This window comes from Phoenix dactylifera, chromosome 3, assembly GCF_051530095.1.
Source record: "Phoenix dactylifera cultivar Ajwa chromosome 3, Ajwa_hap1_PhDact_Kaust_v1.1, whole genome shotgun sequence".
Taxonomy (NCBI): Eukaryota; Viridiplantae; Streptophyta; class Magnoliopsida; order Arecales; family Arecaceae; genus Phoenix; species Phoenix dactylifera.
In genome coordinates, this window is record NC_143192.1 from 33,852,108 (window position 1) to 33,874,143 (window position 22,036).

Consider the following 22,036-nt stretch of genomic DNA (forward strand, 5'->3'; position numbering starts at 1 on the left):
TTAAAAGGTTAGGTGTCAAGAAAAAAAATTGAATCAAGCTCCTTTTTAAGGTTAACAAATCAAGCTTGATCCAGCAAAATGAGCTTGAAATTAATTTCAATCTGACCCACAAATAGATCCAGCTTGTTGAATAAACTCAAATATATTCGAATTATACATAAATATATATTTTATAATAATAGATCAATGAATTAAAATTTTAATTAGCATATTTTTTTATTCTTCGAACCGATTAAATGTTAATTTAGATCTTAACAAAACTTTAAACTAAGCTTTTGGTCAAGAATTGGGGATTTCATTCTAGTTTGAATAAAAGTTCATTTAATCTCAAATTGATTTAAGCTCAATTTAAAATTAGCGCACCACTTATGTTCGGCTTGATTTGAAATCAAGCATGAAGAAGCTTAAACTCAAAAGTACAATCTTAAATTTCAAACCAAGATTCATCAGGTCCAAACTCGACCAAGCTCCAATCGTTTGCACCGCCGCTTGGGGGAAGGCACTTGTGAGTATCAAAAGTGCACTTTTAGTTTTTTATTTATTTATTCTATAGACAATCAAACAGACGAGGCGGGGCTGGCCCTTTCTCTCTCGTCTCTGCTCTCCTTTCGCAAACCCCCCCTCCTTCTCTCTCTCTCTCTCTCTCTCTCTCGCGCGCGCACTCTCTCCCGGCTCGACCCCTCTCTCTCTCTCTCTCTCTCTCTCTCTCTCTCTCTCTCGCACACTCTCTCCCGGCTCCATCGATGGCGTCGAACAGCCCTACTCTCAGTCCCCCCGGAGTACAGCCGGAGGAGAGAGGACAGCGAGCGGAAGAAACCGAGGACGAGGACGACGAAGACTACGAACCTTATCTCGAGGTCCTCGACTCCGACGAGGATGAGGAGGCCATGGTGGCATCCCTTGTAGCGGAGGAGGACGAAGTACATGCCTACCTACGCGAAGCCGCGGCAGTGATTGCATCCATGGTAGATGAGGGAACTGTGGTCGACGAAGTAGCCACGGCAACGTCGACGGATTTGTTCGAGGAGTCGCAGGAAGTGGTGGAGGTTGGATCGAGCGTGGAAAGGGCGAGTGGAGGGGGAGATGGAGGAAATCGGGGGGGAGAAGAGGAATATCAGGGGGAGGAGGAGGGAGGTGATGGGGTGGAGAAAGGTGGAGGCGGAAGAGGGGAGTGCGGGGCGAGCATTGATACGGGGAAGACGAATGGGGTCGAGCTGGATCGGTCGTTTACCCCCAATTGCCCTATTTGCTTCGAGATGTGGACTTCTGATGGGCCTCACCGGGTCAGGTGAGGAAAGATCGTGTCCTGATGCTGTTCTCGTTTCTTCCTTCTAGTGTACTTTTTTATTTCCGTTGATGTTTTGTGGAATCGAGCTATGTGTTTGCTGAATTCTTCTTATTTTCCAAAGAAAATCCTTTCTTCGTGGAAATTAATGTACTAGGGTTTGGCGTTGTAGCAATGTCCTTTTACCAAGAACTACAAGTTACGAACCAAGAGATGTTTAGGGTTTTCATATTATGTAGATGTTGGGTTCAAGAAGAAGAAGGAACAATGGAGGTTTTTAAGGGCCAGGAGTTTCTATGCACTTTAATTTTCGCCAGAAAAAGAATTGGGCTTCAATCCATGTCTATGGAGAGGCCAACCACTGAAAGATTGGTTGACCCACTTTGTTGCAGATCACGGAAACCCTTTTCTGGTGAATATCGATGTATCCAATCAGCTTAGGAATCCTGTACGGACGGACATTCTCGGATGTATTCACACTCAATTAATCTATATTTCTGGTTTACCAACACAAAAAAAAAGAATTAGGCTCTAATGAGATTAGAAACCTTTTACTGGATCAAATACTTGTTGAGGTGAAAAACATATGGTAGCAATGAGGTAATGTTGGTCTTGTAACTAATTAAACTTAAGTATACCATGGAAGAAAGAGTGGACAAGCAAGAAATTTTCTTGTTGCTTGAAGGAATAAAGGAAAAGAGTATCGATGGAGAAGAGTATGAGTGACACTTCATTATGGTAAAATTGTGGAAATCCAAAAGCTGACTTCATTTTGATTTCAAGAAGATCAGCAACCAGACTATTCTTTTGGTAGAATACGAGACTATTTTAAAAAACAATAGGCACATGTTATTGACCTTGAATTCATTGTTTGATTTTGTAAATATGAATTTTAATATCTGAATGACCAAACTTGTTAAGTATTTTGGATGTAGTTGTATTCCTTGTGGACATGTATATGGTAGATCTTGCTTAGAGAGATGGCTTGATCAACGTGGAAAGAAAACTGGAAAGGTACACATCGCCGTTCTATCCTAACGGAACTCCACTGAGCTATATTATGTTATAACTTCATTGCTTGCTTAACTTTATAATTTTGCAGTGTCCACAATGTAATAGGAACTTCAAGCAGAAGGAGATTATTAATCTGTATGCACCACTTATTGTTGTACCGAATGATGATCTACGAAAGGTTTTTTCTGGTTCCTGCAATGTTCTCTAGAAACATCAATGATATTTAATTGCCTAATGACTCTGATTTATGCAGGAATTGCATTCTCTGAGAGAGAAAAATAAATCCCTCAAATTGGAGGTACACTACTGATGCATGTGCATATGGGAGTTGGTTTGCATAGTTGTTGTTTTATGAAACATGTTGTCATTTACATTATAGAGATAATGACAATTCCTAATTCTTTTCATTTGTATATCTTTTATCTTTGGCATTCTATTAATTATGTGGTCTATCATCAACTTATGGGCTGGTCTTATGGTAAAGTTACTTTAGTTAATGATATTATAGACGAGGACAAACACAGTAGTCTATAATGTGCTAATTCTCTAGTTGTGAACACTGCAAAAGTCCTTGTGAATTTCATTTTCTCAAAGGTCAAAAAGATGTTATCTTCCGCTTTTCTTCTTCTTACCCAAATTACGCAATTCTGCATGTCAACATTATTTTAAATCATGATTGTGATTTTTACTGGACCGAGTAGGAAAGTTTAATTAGAATATTAGATAAACTTTAAGTTATTTCTCGAGGCCCAAAATATTTCTGGCACTTCTTCTTAAGCACCATTGATATTAATTTGTCATAATATCATCAAGCTATCTTCTTAGATTTCTATGGTTCACTGTTTATGGGCATCAATGAGATTTTTGTCAAACCTATTGGTTCACCGAAGTGATAGAATCAGATGGTAGTTAGAAATAATTCAAATGTCAGTGTTTCTAGTTGCATAATGCAAAAAATTTCAGGCTCCACCTCCCAATCTGCTTTAAATAAGTTGATTTGTTGTTTAAGAACATAATATTACAAACTTTTCTTTGGAGTAGTTCGCTGCTTCATCCCCCTTGTCTTTTATCAAACAAGACTTGAAGTGGGTATTGGTTGATGGTATCAAATAGAGGGCCATATAACCCACCTCGCTCTGCGCTTATTACCTTATTTGTGAACTTATGCCTCCGTAAATCCATATATTATCTTTGAACTATAAGTCAAAGAGATTTTTTTTCTACATTCTATTTTGATGTTGATTTTGATGATTTGGCATGCTATTGAAACCTTTAGCCATGTTTTCTTGCTTTATTTGTCCTTTGGTTAGAAGGTTTTTCTGGAGAATTGACAACTAGAAATTTGCTTGGCATTATTTTAACAATTTCTTTAGTGCCAATGGCGATTTAGTTGTTGTCTAGTGCTATTGAAAGTTTTTGATGTAATCAATGCCTGTTGTAAAGAATAATTTGCTATGATGATTTCCATCAAGACTTGTTCTAATTGTGTGGATTGGCTTCATCAATCATTATGTGCCACTCAATCAAATTAAGGTTTTATATCCTATGCCATCAAATTCGTTCGCTAAATCCTTCCTTGCAACTTCAATCCATGGTATCTTCAGATTTCCATGCTTTGACAACCCTTTGGCATCCAATTTTGAGCAAATTTCCTTTTAGGGCTTCCTTAGATGTTTGTTGCATATGTTTATGTAATCTTGCTCCTCAGCCATGTTGGTGTTTTGTTTTCAAACTAGTAATAAAATGCTTTCTTTTAATGTTTTAAACACGATAAGAATTGACTTGTTCTTTTATCATTACTTTTAGTTGCAAGTTGTTTTTGTTCAAACATAACTTCCCACATTATTTCGTGTTCTGATGCAAACTGGATTGAGCCATGATTTGGATGTAATCGGGCATTGGGCCCTTGATTCTGTAGGCCTATTTTGTCTAGGTATGGAGTTAGTCATGACCCACCACCTTCAAATTTGTTCTTGTTGGCTCGTTCCAAACATAGGCATGGAGGTCATTCTTTGGATCTGATCTTGTTTTGACCCTACTTGTGTTTGTAACTAGTCTTGGAGCATGTTGTGCTATGTTGTGATGAACCTCTACGACTTGGCTCGCACTCTTGTTTTGGTCGGTTCAGGCTCATGGATATTTTAGTAATTAATTGTCCCTTCTCTTTCATGAACTATTTGTCTATTCACAAGCAATTTACATTTCTGCCCTTCACTTTTCCTTAGATTGGACATGAGGGTTTTTAGGGAGTGATTTGTGAAGAATTTCTGTTTTTGCTCTTTATCTCGTCTTTAATTTGTGTAGGTGCATATTGGGATTTGCATGCAATAGCTCCTCTTTTTTTTTTTCTTTTTTTTTAATATTTGTGGATGTTACCTCATCCCATCTATCTCTCTTTTGTTAGACGTAGAGAGGAGAGAGGAAAACACTCCATACCTCCCTTACTGACAAGGGACAGAGAGTGGAGGGGCCTGCCCTGTGCCCTCTCCCTATGACATGGCACCAATTAAGCCTTCAATGGGTTGATCAAGAGCTCTAAGGGAGCTCATCTTGTACTATCAAAGAGTTATTGTAGACCCATGTTTCGCCATATTAGACTATACTGGTAGCAAATTGACATTTGGTTGGTGTACTGAGTGTCAGTACCTTGAACCAACTCATACTAATTACTGTACTAGCATGGTACTAGGACAGGTATTGAAACCAATAATATAAACCATGATTTCTCCTTTGTGTTGGCTAACCACAAACAAGAATGAGGGAGAGGGCGTAAGGGGAGAATGTTGGGAGGGAAAAAGAGAAAGAAGATAAGAAAGATAGGAGAAGAAGGAGCTCGAGGACCTTTAAACATTGAAATTTAGAAGCCCCCTTTTATCCACTTTAAGTTTTCTCCAAAGAACTCTGTTTCCTATTCCTTAGGAGGAGCATGATGCTTGTTTAAGCTTCACATGTAATCCATCTGATGGACTATACTGAAATTGAAAGGCCCAAGTTAACATGGACACTTTGAAATCTTCCATGAGACCAAACTTGCTTGCTTTGGTGGTTTTCGTACCTTGACGTGTATCCAAATTGAACCTGCATGATTTTGCCAGTTTGTCCAGCTCCTAATGGAGCAAATTGAGATCACTTGATTGCTTTCTTATTTGATCTGTTGGATCTGATGTGGATCGCAAAGTATTGTCTAATCTTGTCTGTTGATATTGGCTCCGATCATAATAACTTAAATCTCATCAAATTTATATGATTTGATATGGATTTCAAGGTCGATGGTCCGAGCTCGTCCAATGAGATAAGTTCATATTAGCGGGCTCGCAGATCTAATTGGATTTTATGGATCTGATGTTAATAATTCATTTGATAATTTAATGGATGTTCATGTTGAGATGAATAGACGATATAATTAGTGCATATAGAGGGCTCACGAATCTAGTTGGATTTGATGGATCTGATGTTAATAAATCATTAGATAATTTAATGGATGTTCACATTGAGATGAATAGATATAATTAGTTGAGTTTTATCTGATGCTCATCGACTATGTGCACTGAAAATGAGAAGGCAATATTGCCTTCCCGATTCCTCATCTTAGCGGGACTTTCGATCATGCTGGGTTGGGCAATTATTTTGTTCGTTTTAGTTATTAGGCAATCCACTAAGACATATGCTAGACGCCTTCCAAATGTAATCCAAGGATAGTAAGGCGATGAGGGATGTGCCTCCTTCCAACTCTCACCTTCTTTCTGTTCCCCTGAGAATTGAACTGTCTCGACTCGAGCACTTACAGCAGATGTCATTGCATCACAATTGTAGATAGTCCTTCCATTGCTTGATTTGGAGATGCCGGATTGACATGCTTGATCTGGATGGACATATGGGCCTCCTTTCTTTGGAAGTAGAAGTTATTCAAACAAATGATGCCTTTATGGATTATACTTATAGTCCCATCATATATTAAATTATTAAAATTATGACTATTTTGTTAAAAAAAGAAACTATGTTTTACAAATTTTAATAATAAGTACTTGATTGATAATACCATTAATATACAGTGGCTTGAAACCTCAAAACTTTGTAGATATTTTTTATATATTTGAAGCTGTTTTTACAATGATAATATTAGTTGTTATAACTAAACTACAATGGTGACATTATACATGTTTTAGTATTTGAAAACTACTATTTTTAAACAAAAAATATGATTGTGATATAAGCTTTTGGACTTCTTTTTTCAGGAATATTACTGGTCTAATATTCTTCTCCACCCCCCCCCCCCCCCCCCCCCCCCCCCCCCCCCCCCCCCCCCCCCCAAAGGATACACTAATATTCTACTATTCTTACCTTACAAGGAAAAGTTTAGACTCTTAATTCTTGGAATTTAAAGATTTATCTCAAGATAATTGTTCGTCCTAATGTTTGTCTTTGATTATATATAGCTACCATGACATTGACATAAGATTGTTGCTGGTTGTTACAGGGGTAATAGATCAGAGAGTAAAGTTTGGCCAATTTACATAACCAAATCATCGTATCTGTATTAGGTTCAAATCCAGACTCAAAGTACAACCCTGTATAAGAGTGTAAATGAGTCAGATTCAGGTTATATAATTCAATACATTCCATATGCTAATAGTATGATACATAACTTTAAAAGTAAAAGAAATAAAAGGTAAAAATGTCTGTAATTATATTAGTTTATTTTGTTGATTCTCTAAAACATGCATTGCATGTGATTTTCTAGTCTTTATAATATATGATAATATGCCATTACTTTGTCTCATTATTATTGTTACGGGGGAACTCAGCCACCATGCCCCACGTGACCGGCACGCGCGCCCTAGAAGATTACGGTTGCCTCTTGATCCAGTAACCCGACCCCGAGTCGGATATCTTCGGCCTCGCAGCCCGACCCCGAGTCGGCTGCCCCTTGATCCAGTAACCCGACCCCGAGTCGGCTGCCCCTTGATCCAGTAACCCGACCCCGAGTCGGATATCTTCGGCCTCGCAGCCCGACCCCGAGTCGGCTGCCCCTTGATCCAGTAACCCGACTCCGAGTCGGATATCTTCGGCTCCGCAGCCCGACCCCGAGTCGGCTGCCCCCTGGATCCAGCAATCCGACCCCGAGTCGGCAATCTCTCGACAACGACAGGCTGTTCCCCTGAAGCACGCCGCGACCCTCTGCTCCACTACTCCCTACAACGGTCGTATCCGGCGCTGCTCCACGATCTCCTGTAACAGCCGTACAAAGCGGAGCTCCACTACGCCCTGTCATGGCCGTACCCAGCGCTACCCCACGACGCCCAGTAACGGCCATGTCAGTGGCAACTCCATCGTGCCACACGATGATCAATCCCCCAGAAGGACCCCCCAGCCTGGTATATATGCGGCTGGGGGGAGAAGGGGGGAGGTAAGCAAGAACTTCCAGAGCATTCTCCTACTTGCTACTATTATCTCTCCTTCTCCTCCAATCTCCTCTGACTTGATCGTCGGAGGGCCCCCACTACCCCAGTGGTGGTGCGAGGCTTGCTTGCAGGTTTTCCGGTGGAAGGTGGAGCACAATCAACACCAACCAAGGCAACTCAGACGGAATCCCGTTCACACCGCTGTGCCAATCGTTCTCGGTTTGGACCACCAGCAACAGTTGGCGCTAGAGGAAGGGACGAATCTCAGAGCGATCGTAATGGCACGGCGAGGTGGTCGTGGAGCTTCCAATGCCTCCGGTCGCGGGGCTTCTCGCGCCTCCGGCCGGGAGGCCGCTGCGTCTCCAACACATTCTCAGCAACACTCCACCGTTCCACCCTCCATTTAGATGGTCGAAGCCGCTCAGTTCGACCAGTTAGCCCAGCAGGTTCGCACCCTCGCGGAGGCGGTGCAGAACCTGCAGGGTGTGATGTCTCGGGCGCCGCAGCGGGCCCAGGAGCCGCTGCTCCCTGAGCGCTCACCTGTCCTCCTTAATCCGCGCTCCTTCCTCTCCCATGGGGAGGAGCGCCGGCGCGAGGAAGATTCTCGAGCACGGTCCATTCTGCCGGGACCTTCCCATCGGAGCTGCGCGGGGTATGAGAGGCGGGCCCGGGCGCGTTCCCAGACCCCCCAGTCCTCAAGGAACCCGCGCTCCAGTCGGTCCCCCTCTCGGTGCTCCTTGTCTCCCACCCATCGGTCGCGCTCCCTGGACCGGCGGGTGGACGATCTCCACCGACAACTCCAGGTCCTGAAGGGCCACTCTAAAGATCCCTTCGCCGACTTGGAGATCTCCTCCCAACCGGCGCTTGCCTCGAGGATCCTGCGGACCCCGAATCCGCCGGGGTTTAAAATGCCGGCGATCGAGCCCTATGACGGGGCGGCGGACCCGCGGGATCACGTCGAGAGTTTCAGGACCCTTATGCTCCTCCACGGAGCATCAGGTCCTCTCCTCTGCAAGGCTTTTCCGGCGACCCTCCGTGGCCCGGCAAGGGCGTGGTTCGCCGGCTTGGAGGCTAACTCGATCCAGTCCTTCGATCAGTTTACCCGCCTCTTCATCACCCATTTCGCCGTCAGTAGCCGGCGGCGACTGGTCTCCGACTCCCTCTTTGATGTCCGGCAAAACGAGGGAGAAAGCTTGCGGGATTATCTTACCCGCTTCAACAAGGCTACGCTGGAAGTCCGGAACCTGAGCCAGGAGGTGGCTCTTTCAGCCCTGAAGCGTGGCTTCCGAAAGGGCAGACTCACCTTCTCCCTGGACAAACGCCTGCCGCGGAGCTTTCCGGAGCTGTTGTCCCGGGCGAACCAGTATGCGGACGCCGAGGAGGCGGCCGCCCACCGGAGCAAGGAGGCCGCCGAGATCCCTCCAAAGCTCGGGAAGAAAAGGCGAAAAGAGGCACGCCAGGGGAGGAGCCCGACGCCTCAACGTCGGCGCAGAAGCCTGTCGCCGGCGAGGAACCACGGCGCCCCACGCCCTCGTTCTCCGCCCCGACGTTTCAACCGGTACACTCCTCTCCTGACTCCCCGGGCCCAGATCCTCATGGAAATCAAGGGGCGGGAGGACCTCCCGGTCCCGAGACAGATGAAGAAGATCCCTGGGAGGAGGCCCTCTCGGGCGTACTGTGAGTACCACCGGGACCACGGCCACGACACCGAAGACTGCTTCCAGCTTCGGGACGAGATCGAGGCTCTCATCCGCCGAGGGCGTCTCGGTCGATATGTGAACGACCGACGTCCCCCCGCAGACTCGCGTCCGGCCGACCCGGCCCCTCCGGAGCCTCGGGAGCAGAATCGACCCGTCGCGGGCGTGATCCATACTATCACTGGGGGCTGCCCCCGGCCCGAGAGGAACGCGGGGGGCTCGACTGAAGCATCAGGGGCAGCCGTCGCAAAGAGGCAGAAGGTCGGTAATGTAATCACTTTTTGTGATGAAGATGTAAAGGGGGTTCAGACCCCCCACGATGACGCCATGGTGATCTCCCTCACTATGGCAAACTATGATGTAAGGCGTGTTCTTGTGGATAGTGGAAGCTCAGCTGATATTTTGTTTTACGAGGCCTTCCAAAAGATGAGCTTGTCCAGACAATTGTTGCACAAAACATCCACCCCCCTCATAGGATTCACTGGTGACGCTATCTCGGCCGAAGGTGTCGTTGAGCTGCCTGTGACTGCGGGCGTTGCACCCGCAGAAGCCACGGTGCGGCTCGGGTTCTTGGTCGTCCGTGTTCCCTCGGCCTACAACGCTATCCTCGGACGACCCGGACTGAACGCCCTTCGCGCGGTGGTCTCTACGTACCACTTGCTCATGCGGTTCCCCACGGCGGCCGGGATTGGAGAGGTCCGAGGTGACCAACCGACCGCAAGGCAATGTTTCCTAGCAACTCTCAAAGGGAAGGAGCCCGTAGAAGCCTTAAGCGTCGAGTCCCTCGACGCCAGAGACGAGGTGGCCTTGCGGCACGGGGAGCCGGCCGAAGGTGTGATCGAAGTTCCCCTCGAGGAAGGTCGCCAGGACCGGACGGTCCGGGTCGGCACCAATTTCGACCCGGGAGCTCGGGCTCGGTTGGTGGAATTCCTCCGAGCCAACGCCGATGTATTTGCCTGGTCGGCGGCCGATGTACCTGGGATCGACCCGGAGGTCATTTTTCACGCCCTCAACGTCGACCCAACCCACCGACCAGTAAAGCAGAAGAAGAGACACTGTGCCCCGGATCGGATCCGAGTGGTCGACCAGGAGGTAGACAAGCTCTTGGAGGCAGGATTCATAAGGGAGGTCAGCTACCCCGAATGGCTGGCAAATGTCGTACTTGTCCGGAAGGCGAGCGGAAAGTGGAGGATGTGCGTCGACTACACCGACCTGAACAAGGCATGCCCCAAGGACAGCTTTCCGCTTCCGCGGATAGACCAACTGGTCGACGCGACTTCCGGATATCAGCTGCTGTCTTTCATGAACGCCTTCTCCGGCTACAACCAGATAATGATGGCTCCACAGGACGAGGAGAAAACTGCCTTTATAACAGACCGGGGGCTGTACTGTTACAAGGTAATGCCCTTCGGTCTGAAGAATGCTGGCGCCACTTACCAGCGCCTCGTCAACAAAATCTTCAAAGAGCAAATCGGCCGGAACATGGAGGTGTACGTGGACGATATGCTGGTGAAGAGCCGCCATGCAGACCAGCACATCGCGGATCTGGAGGAGACTTTCGCCACCCTGCGGAAGTTTCGCATGAAGCTGAACCCAGCGAAGTGCGCCTTTGGCGCTTCGACCGGGAGGTTCCTCGGTTTCATTGTCAACCAGCGGGGGATCGAAGCCAACCCTGACAAAATCAAGGCCATCCAAGATATGTCCCCTCCGACCAAAGTGAAGGAGGTTCAGGAGCTCGCTGGGAGGGTCGCCGCGCTCGGACGATTTGTGGCAAAGTCGGCCGAACGCTGTCAACCTTTCTTCAAGGTGTTGAAACGCCCGAAAGACTTCCTCTGGACGGCCGAATGTCAAGCAGCATTCGACCAGCTCAAGGAATACTTGGCGTCTCCTCCCCTGCTGTCCAAGCCGCAAGAAGGGGAGATGCTCTACCTTTATCTGGCAGTCTCCCCAACCGCAGTCAGTGCGGTACTGGTTCGGGAAGAGGCAAAGTTCCAGAAGCCTGTGTACTACATCAGCCGGGTCTTACGGGATGCCGAGACGCGGTATACGAAGGCCGAAAAGATCGCCTTCGCGCTGCTGACCGCGACCAGGAGGCTTCGCCCCTATTTCCAGGCCCATTCTGTCACCCTCTTGACCGATCAACCGCTGCGACAGATCCTCAGCAATCCTGAGAATGCAGGACGGCTGGTGAAGTGGGCAGTAGAACTTGGTGAGTTCGACATCCGCTACCAGCCCTGACCCGCTATCAAGGCCCAGGCGCTCGCGGATTTCCTCGCTGAGTGCACGGTGCAGGAGGCGGAACCTAAGTCGCCGGAAACACCCAGCCTCGACCTCCCGATTTGGACGCTTCACATCGATGGGTCGTCGAACCCCGAAGGTGGAGGGGCCGGGCTGGTCCTCACCAGCCCTGATGGAGTGATAGCCGAGTATGCCTTGAGGTTCGGATTTCCAGTGACCAACAACGAGGCGGAGTACGAGGCCCTAGTCACGGGACTCAAACTCACCAAGGAGCTCGGCATCCGGCGCCTGAAGGTCTTCACCGACTCTCAGCTGGTGGTCGGGCAGGTCCGTGGGGAGTTCGAAGCCCGGAACCCGACCATGCAGAATTACGTCCGGAAGGTGCGAGCACTCATTCCCGACCTCGGCAATGTCGACATCCAGCAGGTCCCAAGAAGTGAAAATGCCAGGGCCGACAGGTTGTCCCGCTTAGTGAGCGCAGACGCGCACAACCTGTCGAGGGCGATCTACCTGGAGACCCTGGATGCCCCGAGCATCGGCGAGGCTGGAGCGGTGATGGCGATTGATCCGGAGCCGTCTTGGATGGACCCGCTTGTCGCCTACCTCGCCGAAGGGATTCTCCCTGAAGACGAAGATCAAGCCCGGCGACTTGTTATGAAGTCCGCCCACTACGTACTCCATGAAGGGAGGCTGTATCGGACCTCGTTCACCGCCCCCCTCTTAAAGTGCCTCCGCCCCTCGGAAGCGGTCTACGTCCTCGGCGAAGTCCACGAAGGCGTTTGCGGATCACACTTGGGGGCTAGGTCCTTGGCGCACAAGATCATGAGGCAAGGCTATTATTGGCCTACCTTGTTGGAGGACTCAAAGGATCATGTACGGAAATGCGACGCCTGCCAGCGCCACGCCAACGTCCAGAGAGTCCCTTCTGTTCCCTTGGCACCAATCACTGCACCCTGGCCCTTCGCCCAGTGGGGAATGGATATCCTCGGACCATTCTCCGTCGCTTCAGCTCAGCGGAAATTTTTGATTGTTGCAATCGACTACTTCACCAAGTGGGTGGAGGCAGAGCCGCTGGCCACTATCATGAAGGCGCAAGTCCGGAAGTTCGTGAAGAAGAACATCATTGTCCGATTTGGGGTACCTCGGGTCCTCATCTCGGATAATGGCCGACAGTTCGACAACAAGCATTTCCGTGACTTCTGCGAGGAGTTCGGGATCGAGCATCGGTTCACATCTGTGTCGCATCCCCAAACCAACGGCGAGGCCGAGGTCACAAATCGGACAATCCTTCAAGGAATCAAAGCGCGAATCGGTCGGACGGGGCAAGCTTGGGTCGAAGAACTCGAGAATGTCCTTTGGGCGTATCGGACCACGCATCGGACCCCTACCGGGGAGACGCCTTTCAGCCTAACCTATGGCACGGAAGCCGTTGTCCCCGTGGAGCTCGGACTCCCCTCACCTCGGGTGGCCGCGCACCGACCCGAGGCCAATTCGGAACAACTCCGAGGGAACCTGGATCTCTTGGAAGAAGCGAGGGAAATGGCGCAGGTTCGGATGGCGATGTATCAGCGGAGGGTGGCCCGATATTACAACTCCAAGGTCCGACCGAAGCTTTTCAGAATCGGAGATCTGGTGCTAAGGCGAGCTAAAGCATCTCAACCTGCGGAAGGTGGGAAGCTAGCGCCAAATTGGGAAGGCCCGTATAGGGTTCGCTGGGTAAACTGACCTGGCTCCTACCAGTTGGAGGCCCTAGATGGTCGAGAAATTCTAAGGAGCTGGAATTCCGCTAACCTGCGGATGTATTACCAGTAGAACGACAATGCCAGAAAGACAGTTCAAAAATGTATAACACTTTTCATTTCAATAATTTCTGGTTACAACGGCGTGCTCGTGTGATTACAAGGAATTCCCAGAGGAGAATTAGGGTGTAAAGAAAGTAAAGAAGAGGTGGAGACTCCGAAGAGCTGAAGATCTGGGATCCCGAAACCTCCATCTGAAGCGGTTGCAATCCCGCCGGAAGTGGGTGCTTCCAACCGGAGGCGCCATCGGCGTCTCACGAAAGAGACGAAGAGCCGGCGCGGATGAAGAAGAAGTGGACGAAGGAGAAGTCCACACTGCCTCCAACCGGAGGCGCCATCCACGCCCCACGAAAAGGACGAGGAGCCGCCGCAGACGAAGCTCCCGCTGCCTCCAGGGGAACGCCACCTCCAAGGGATATTCCGGTCCTCCCCAGTGCTAGGGGAGAGAAGGAATACAAGGGAGAAGAGCATATGGAGGCGCGGTCCCGGATCAAGCGCCTGGTGCGGAGCTCAATCGGGAGGCCGAACTTCAAGGAGGGGAGACGTGATCCCGGATGAAACGCCTAGAGCGGAGTTCCGCCGGGGAGAACCTCCTTGTTGATCCCAGATGAAACGGCTAGTTGGCGGAAGTCGCGAAGGGCGCGCCTCCCGTTCCTTCGGTAGGGGTCTCTCAACCATGCGCCGGAGAGGAGGCCCACGATCCATGGCAACCTGAACGGCTCCGGCTTGGCAGGCTCCATCGCACCTGCACCTATATTTATAGCCAAACTGCGGCCTCCCGGTCGTTCCGATGCGGGTGGCTCCAATAAATGCGGGCGCATTGAATCCGGAGCTGATCCGGCTCTCGAGGCATATCCTCCCGCGATTTCCTAAGCGTCATTCTCCTTAATCGCATTCTTTGTGCAGGACACTCCGGGTGGCCTGTACCCTTAGGTCCACGTATCTCCGCTCGCGCCCCGGGCCGCGTCCACCTCGAAGAACGCGCGTATCACGGCCGCTTAACTGACACTCCTCGCAAGCAGCAACTGGCGATCCGATTTCCCAGGTAACCCCTTAATTAGCATTTAATGCCCATCAGGTGTTCCCCAGGCGACGCTTGAAGAGGAGGAGAAACACGGTCGCAGCTGGCCACGGAGAGATCCCGTCGAGCGGCAAGCGACAGGCGCACGACCAGCGAGCGGAATTTCCCGAGGCTCGGCCCTCGGATGCCAGGCTAACCCGATGATCATCCCGGGAGCAGACTAGCCTGAAGCCCCGACCGGTCGCCTCGGCTTGCGCCAGCCTTGGCCGACCAGCGAGCGGAATCTCCCGAGGCTCGGCCTTCGGATGCCAGGCTAACCCGATGATCATCCCGGGAGCAGACTAGCCTGAAGCCCCGACCGGTCGCCTCGGCTTGCGCCAGCCTTGGCCGACCAACGAGCGGAATCTTCCGAGGCTCGGCCCTCGGATGCCAGGCTAACCCGATGATCATCCCGGGAGCAGACTAGCCTGAAGCCCCGACCGGTCGCCTCGGCTTGCGCCAGCCTTGGCCGACCAATGAGCGGAATCTCCCGAGGCTCGGCCCTCGGATGCCAGGCTAACCCGATGATCATCCCGGGAGCAGACTAGCCTGAAGCCCCGACCGGTCGCCTCGGCTTGCGCCAGCCTTGGCCGACCAACGAGCGGAATCTCCCGAGGCTCGGCCCTCGGATGCCAGGCTAACCCGATGATCATCCCGGGAGCAGACTAGCCTGAAGCCCCGACCGGTCGCCTCGGCTTGCGCCAGCCTTGGCCGACCAACGAGCGGAATCTCCCGAGGCTCGGCCCTCGGATGCCAGGCTAACCCGATGATTATCCCGGGAGCAGACTAGCCTGAAGCCCCGACCGGTCGTCTCGGCTTGCGCCAGCCTTGGCCGACCAACGAGCAGAATCTCCCGAGGCTCGGCCCTCGGTGCTAGGCTAACCCGATGATCATCCCGGGAGCAGACTAGCCTGAAGCCCCGACCGGTCGCCTCGGCTTGCGCCAGCCTTGGCCGACCAACGAGCGGAATTTCCTGAGGCCTAACCCTCGGATGCCTGGCTTAGCGCCGGAAGAATTTCCTGAGGCCTAACCCTCGGATGCCTGGCTTAGCGCCGGAAGAATTTCCTGAGGCCTAACCCTCGGATGCCTGGCTTAGTGCTGGAAGAATTTTCTGAGGCCTAACCCTCGGATGCCTGGCTTAGCGCCGGAAGAATTTTCTGAGGCCTAACCCTCGGATGCCTGGCTTAGCGCCGGAAGAATTTCCTGAGGCCTAACCCTCGGATGCCTGGCTTAGCGCCGGAAGAATTTCCTGAGGCCTAACCCTCGGATGCCTGGCTTAGCGCCGGAAGGATTTCCTGAGGCCTAATCCTCGGATGCCTGGCTTAGTGCCGGAAGAATTTCCTGAGGCCTAACCCTCGGATGCCTGGCTTAGTGCCGGAAGAATTTCCTGAGGCCTAACCCTCGGATGCCTGGCTTAGTGCCGGAAGGATTTCCTGAGGCCTAACCCTCGGATGCCTGGCTTAGCGCCGGAAGGATTTCCTGAGGCCTAATCCTCGGATGCCTGGCTTAGTGCCGGAAGAATTTCCTGAGGCCTAACCCTCGGATGCCTGGCTTAGTGCCGGAAGAATTTCCTGAGGCCTAACCCTCGGATGCCTGGCTTAGCGCCGGAAGAATTTCCTGAGGCCTAACCCTCAGATACCCGGCCTAGCGCCAGAAAAATTTCAAGAGTCGGGAGTCAGCGAGACGCTACCAAGAGTTAAAAAGAAGGACGAAAGTGAAATGAAGAAACTCTATTTGCATTAACTTTCATTGTTTCAGGGCCGAGACTCATACAACTTGGCAAAACGCCAACACACAAAGAAAAGTACAGAGGGTCAGCTTGGAGGAACCCCCGGGTCGGGAACGCCCGGCACGTCTGCAAGGGGTAGAGAGACGGTTGGAGAATCAGCAGGCAATGGCGCCGGAGGGGAGTCGAGAAGGGAGATCCCACTCAGGTCAATTTCGGGGTACTTAGCCGACACCCTTGCCAGGCCTTCCTCGAAGCCTAAGACAAAGGAGTCGGACCCCGCGTCCGACATGTCACGGACGAACTCGTCAGACTGACGATAGGCCTGTACCGCCCCCGACATGTCACGGGTGAACTCGGCGGACTGACGATAAGCCTGTACCGCCTGACGCCCGATCTCCGCACTCTTCTCGGCCAGCGCCGCCTCTGCTCGCTCCATAATCTGAGCTTTTGCCTCCAAGACCTTCGCCACAATCCGGTCATCCGCCTCGGAGGAGACCCTCAGCAGATCAGCCTGGGCCTCCTTGTGCTTCGTCTCGGCAGCGATGCGAGCAGCCTCAGCCTCCTCCAGGCGCGAATGAAGCTCCTGGTCGCTCGCGCGGGACTTCTCCAAAGCCGACTCCAATTCGCCCAGCTTGGCTTCAAGAGACCGGGTTCGGTTGCGGGCGTTGTCGGCTGACCGCTGGGCCTTCTCCCACCTCTCCCGGTAGTCGGCAGCCTTCCGGGACTGCTTCTCGGCCCGCTCCTCCGCCTTCTTGATCTCGCCCTCGAGACCTGAGGCAACCTTGAGTTGCTCCCGAGCCTCCAACAGTTGCTTCTCGAGGGTGGCGAAGCCGAGTGCCCGCTCTTCGGCCACCTGGAGCCTCGTCTCGAGGTCCCTGGTCGTCCTCCCCGCCGCAGCCTGACCTCCCTCTTCTATTGCCTTCAGTTGGCTCTCGGCCCTCGCCAGAAGCCTCGCCTGTTCCTCGTAGCACTCCTCCAGGCGGATCATGTACTGGGCGAGCTAAGAGATAGAAAAAATGAGGGCGTCAGGCGGGGATCAACAGAGCCTATAAATGATGAAAGCGACCGAAAGAACACTCACCGACATGAGACAGACGCAGCTGGCAGCCCCAACGTCAGGGACCCTCATCTCCCGGACCTGCCTGCGGTCCTTCTCCAGCAGTACCGTCTCGATGAGGTTTCGGGCGCCGGCGAAAGTGAAGGCCGACCCCGACTTCTCCCCGGAGTCGGACGGTGGTTCCGCAGCCTTACCCTTACCCATCGCTTGGGGAAGAGTCATGCTGACCACGCTCGGGGCGGGGACCGCCCCTGGAATTGACAGGGTCCCGCTCGGCCGGGGCCTCGGCGCGTCCCTCCTCGTATCATCCGGAGCCGACCGAGTCGAAGGCTGGGCTGGAGACCGATCACGTCCGACCCGTCCATCTTGGGCGCGCCCGGGTGATGCCTCCGGAGAAACGGTAGTCTCGGCATCGGAGGGCTGATACAGCGTCAACTCCCGGTCCGCGCCCGCGGCGTCCCCCTGATCGGTGGGTCCGGACCCGTCTGTCGGCGTCGGAGTCGCCTGCCGGCGGGACTTCTTCGCCGGTGGAGCCCCGCTCGGAGGAGCTCGTTTCTTCCTCCGGACTGCTTCCAGTAGGGACGTCCTACCAACAGTCGTTGCCTTGTCCGACCGCATGACGTCGTCGATCTCTGCAAAAAGGACGAGGTGGTCGGAGGTTGAGAAACTGAAGGAAAGAACGAAACGAAAGAGGAGAAAAGAGCTAAAAAAGAAATGGTGGCGGGCTCACGGTCAGTGGGGACCGAGCTCAGACCGACGTTCACCAAGGTATCCTCGGAAATAAGGCGACACACCGGGGGGAGCCGACCCTCGGCAACCAACTCCTTCAAGACGGCGACGCCGTCGGATTCCTCCCTCGACAACCTCGATAGGCCAATCGGGGACTTCATCGGCGTCTCCCAGGTTGCCCTGATTCCCCAAGAGGGATCTGCGTCAACGAAAAAGAAGCGCTCCTTCCAGCCGTGAATGGAGGTGGGAGCCTCCTTGACGAGGCCGCACCCTCGCCGCGCCGCAAAGCACCACCACCCTTTATCCTGGGGGTGGCCACTCAGGCCGTAGCATTCCCAAAAGACATTCAGGGTGGCGGGAACCTCGTGCATGCGGCAGAGAACCTGAAAGGCTGTCAGGGCGCGCCATGAGTTCGGCACCAGCTGCGTCGGCGCCACTCTTAAACCCCGAAGCACCTGAACGACTAAGTCCGAGGGGGGAAAGCGGAACCCGGCCTGAAGAATGCCCTCATTGATGGCAACCTTCCCCGGAGGAGGGTGGGACATCCTCTCCTCAGGCCCCGGGAGCGTAACATTGCAGGCCTCGGGAAGATGGTATCGAGCCACGAACCTATCTAGGTCTTCGGCGGCCAACTCCGACTTAATGCGGTCTGCTCTCACTTCGCCCATCCCTAATGGCCAGTGAATCTACGGTCAGAACAGGGTCGAGAAGGGGAAAAAGACCGGAACGACTGGAGTACACTAATACAAAAGGAGAGTATGGAGAGCCCTAAATTAAAGAATGGAGCAACTCACCGGAAGAGAAGGAAGAACGGCTCCGAGAGCGTCAAAGGAGGAGCAAGCGAACAGTCCGACGGCGATGACGGCAGCGCAAAGGAGAAACTTGAAGATGTCTGTAAAGAGAAAGGCGGACGGAGGAGGACCCCCGGTTAAATAGGCGGAAAGGTGGGTGACGCCTCGGTGACGCCAGAGGACGTCTGGCTGCCGAAGGGTCGCTCGCGCCCCAAAGGCGAATCGACGCCATTAAGGAAGGATGTCCGCCGAAATCCTCAGACTGCCAGGTCAGCAACAACCGCCATACGCCATAAAGAAGGCGGGGAGCTCGAAGCGCGCGCGCCTCTCCGAGGGATGGCGACAATCTCGAAGCATCACTTCCTTCACCCGTTCCCCTTCTGGCTCCAGGCTCGGAAGTGGGGGGCTACTGTTACGGGGGAACTCAGCCACCATGCCCCACGTGACCGGCACGCGCGCCCTAGAAGATTACGGTTGCCTCTTGATCCAGTAACCCGACCCCGAGTCGGATATCTTCGGCCTCGCAGCCCGACCCCGAGTCGGCTGCCCCTTGATCCAGTAACCCGACCCCGAGTCGGATATCTTCGGCCTCGCAGCCCGACCCCGAGTCGGCTGCCCCTTGATCCAGTAACCCGACTCCGAGTCGGATATCTTCGGCTCCGCAGCCCGACCCCGAGTCGGCTGCCCCCTGGATCCAGCAATCCGACCCCGAGTCGGCAATCTCTCGACAACGACAGGCTGTTCCCCTGAAGCACGCCGCGACCCTCTGCTCCACTACTCCTTACAACGGTCGTATCCGGCGCTGCTCCACGATCTCCTGTAACAGCCGTACAAAGCGGAGCTCCACTACGCCCTGTCATGGCCGTACCCAGCGCTACCCCACGACGCCCAGTAACGGCCATGTCAGTGGCAACTCCATCGTGCCACACGATGATCAACCCCCCAGAAGGACCCCCCAGCCTGGTATATATGCGGCTGGGGGGAGAAGGGGGGAGGTAAGCAAGAACTTCCAGAGCATTCTCCTACTTGCTACTATTATCTCTCCTTCTCCTCCAATCTCCTCTGACTTGATCGTCGGAGGGCCCCCACTACCCCAGTGGTGGTGCGAGGCTTGCTTGCAGGTTTCCCGGTGGAAGGTGGAGCACAATCAACACCAACCAAGGCAACTCAGACGGAATCCCGTTCACACCGCTGTGCCAATCGTTCTCGGTTTGGACCACCAGCAACAATTATAACAATATTATTGTTGTTGTAACTAATGATTTAAACTTGTTACAAAAATATTAGGTAATAAATTAGTAATACATCAAAGTATTAAACTAACATAAAATTGTAGTAATATATATAGATGTGTGTGTGTATCATGTAATGCATATTATATAATATTTATATATTGAAAAATACATATCCATAATTTTATGTTCTAACAATATAATATTATAGTATTATGATGTATATTATATAACATATAGGATATATGTCAGAAGTTAAAAAATTACTACAATATTAAAATTTTATATGTTATGTTGTATACTATACAATTATGTTATTATTGTACACTTACTATTCTTATACTATGTTAACATACTTTGCCATGGACTTGGGACAATGCTGTACCATGCATTACAGATATAATAATACTTGTTTATGTAAGTACGATAAGTGTAAGTTTGATATGTTATTATGTTTTTATATGATAATGATATAATTTCACTACTATTAGTATTATAATAGCCAATTGTCATTATAATGTTACATATTACTACAATAATATTATAATATTGTTATATTATATTGCATCATGACATTTGTTTATTGTTATATAATATTATGATACTACATTGAACAAATTCTCATTTCTTTGATTTGTTATTTGGCACGTAGCCAACTACTACAGTTCAACCTTTGGTTGTTTTGGCTGTAGAAAAAACGATGATGCATTGGGGCCCAAATGTAATGTTATTATTGTACACTTACTATTCTTATACTATGTTAACATACTTTGCCATAGACTTGGGACAATGCTGTACCATGCATTACAGATATAATAATACTTGTTTATGTAAGTACGATAAGTGTAAGTTTGATCTGTTATTATGTTTTTATATGATAATGATATAATATCAATACTATTAGTATTATAATAGCCAATTGTCATTATAATGTTACATATTACTACAATAATATTATAATATTGTTATATTATATTGCATCATGACATTTGTTTATTGTTATATAATATTATGATACTACATTGAACAAATTCTCATTTCTTTGATTTGTTATTTGGCACGTAGCCAACTACTACAGTTCAGCCTTTGGTTGTTTTGGCTGTAGAAAAAACAATGATGCATTGGGGCCCAAATGTAATGTTATTATTGTACGCTTACTATTCTTATACTATGTTAACATACTTTGCCATAGAGTTGGGACAATGCTGTACCATGCATTACAGATATAATAATACTTGTTTATGTAAGTACGATAAGTGTAAGTTTGATATGTTATTATGTTTTTATATGATAATGATATAATATCACTACTATTAGTATTATAATAGCCAATTGTCATTATAATGTTGCATATTACTACGATAATATTATAATATTGTTATATTATATTGCATCATGACATTTGTTTATTGTTATAGAATATTATGATACTACATTGAACAAATTCTCATTTCTTTGATTTGTTATTTGGCACGTAGCCAACTACTACAGTTCAACCTTTGGTTGTTTTGGCTGTAGAAAAAATAATGATGCATTGGGGCCCAAATGTATAGTTCCAATTGCATGTCAGGTATCAAAAGTACATGAAGCCAAATTCTAGACTTGAACTAATTGCAATACCTGGAACTGCAGCAAATTCAATTACATGCAACCAAGAGCTCCTCAGTCATGTAAAACTATATGCTTCTGGTCATGATTATGTGAAAACGATTTCTTGTTCGAATCATAAGTTGTACTCTTTTCATAAGTTGTTTCAGTTATTCTAGATTAAGTTATATAGTGCCATAGCATTTGTTCTGTCTGCTGTTTGTTTTGCTGCAATATATCAGAACATTGACCAGCATCTAAGCTAGTTGCCATTACTTCTCCAGTAAGAATAGGAGGCTAGAGTGTTTCATTTTGAACATTTCACAATACTTTTTTCAATATCTATATATTCTTGAGGTTTTTCTTTTTGTGCAGAAAACTCAATTACTTGAGGAGATAAGCAAGCATAAGGTATA

At 50.0% G+C, this 22,036-nt stretch overlaps 1 protein-coding gene across 8 annotated transcripts in view; it reads left to right on the top strand.

Moving 5' to 3' along the window:
- The first annotated feature begins 460 nt into the window (after positions 1 to 460).
- Positions 461 to 22,036, top strand: part of LOC103714133 (Transducin/WD40 repeat-like superfamily protein) — a 51,490-nt gene continuing 29,914 nt past the window's right edge. For 3 of the 8 annotated variants that reach the window (XR_015976230.2, XR_015976229.2, XR_015976228.2), the window contains exons 1-5: positions 551 to 1,288; positions 2,221 to 2,299; positions 2,388 to 2,477; positions 2,553 to 2,597; positions 21,996 to 22,031. Coding sequence is in view for 3 of the 8 variants with exons in the window: in XM_039123671.3 (XP_038979599.3) it covers positions 744 to 1,288; positions 2,221 to 2,299; positions 2,388 to 2,477; positions 2,553 to 2,597; positions 21,996 to 22,031 (795 nt within the window). In the remaining 5 variants the exon portion in view is untranslated. Of the gene's footprint in view, positions 1,289 to 2,220; positions 2,300 to 2,387; positions 2,478 to 2,552; positions 2,598 to 21,995; positions 22,032 to 22,036 lie in introns of all 8 variants that reach the window. The other 5 variants (XR_005510724.3, XM_039123671.3, XR_015976231.2 and 2 more) reach the window with 3 other exon arrangements.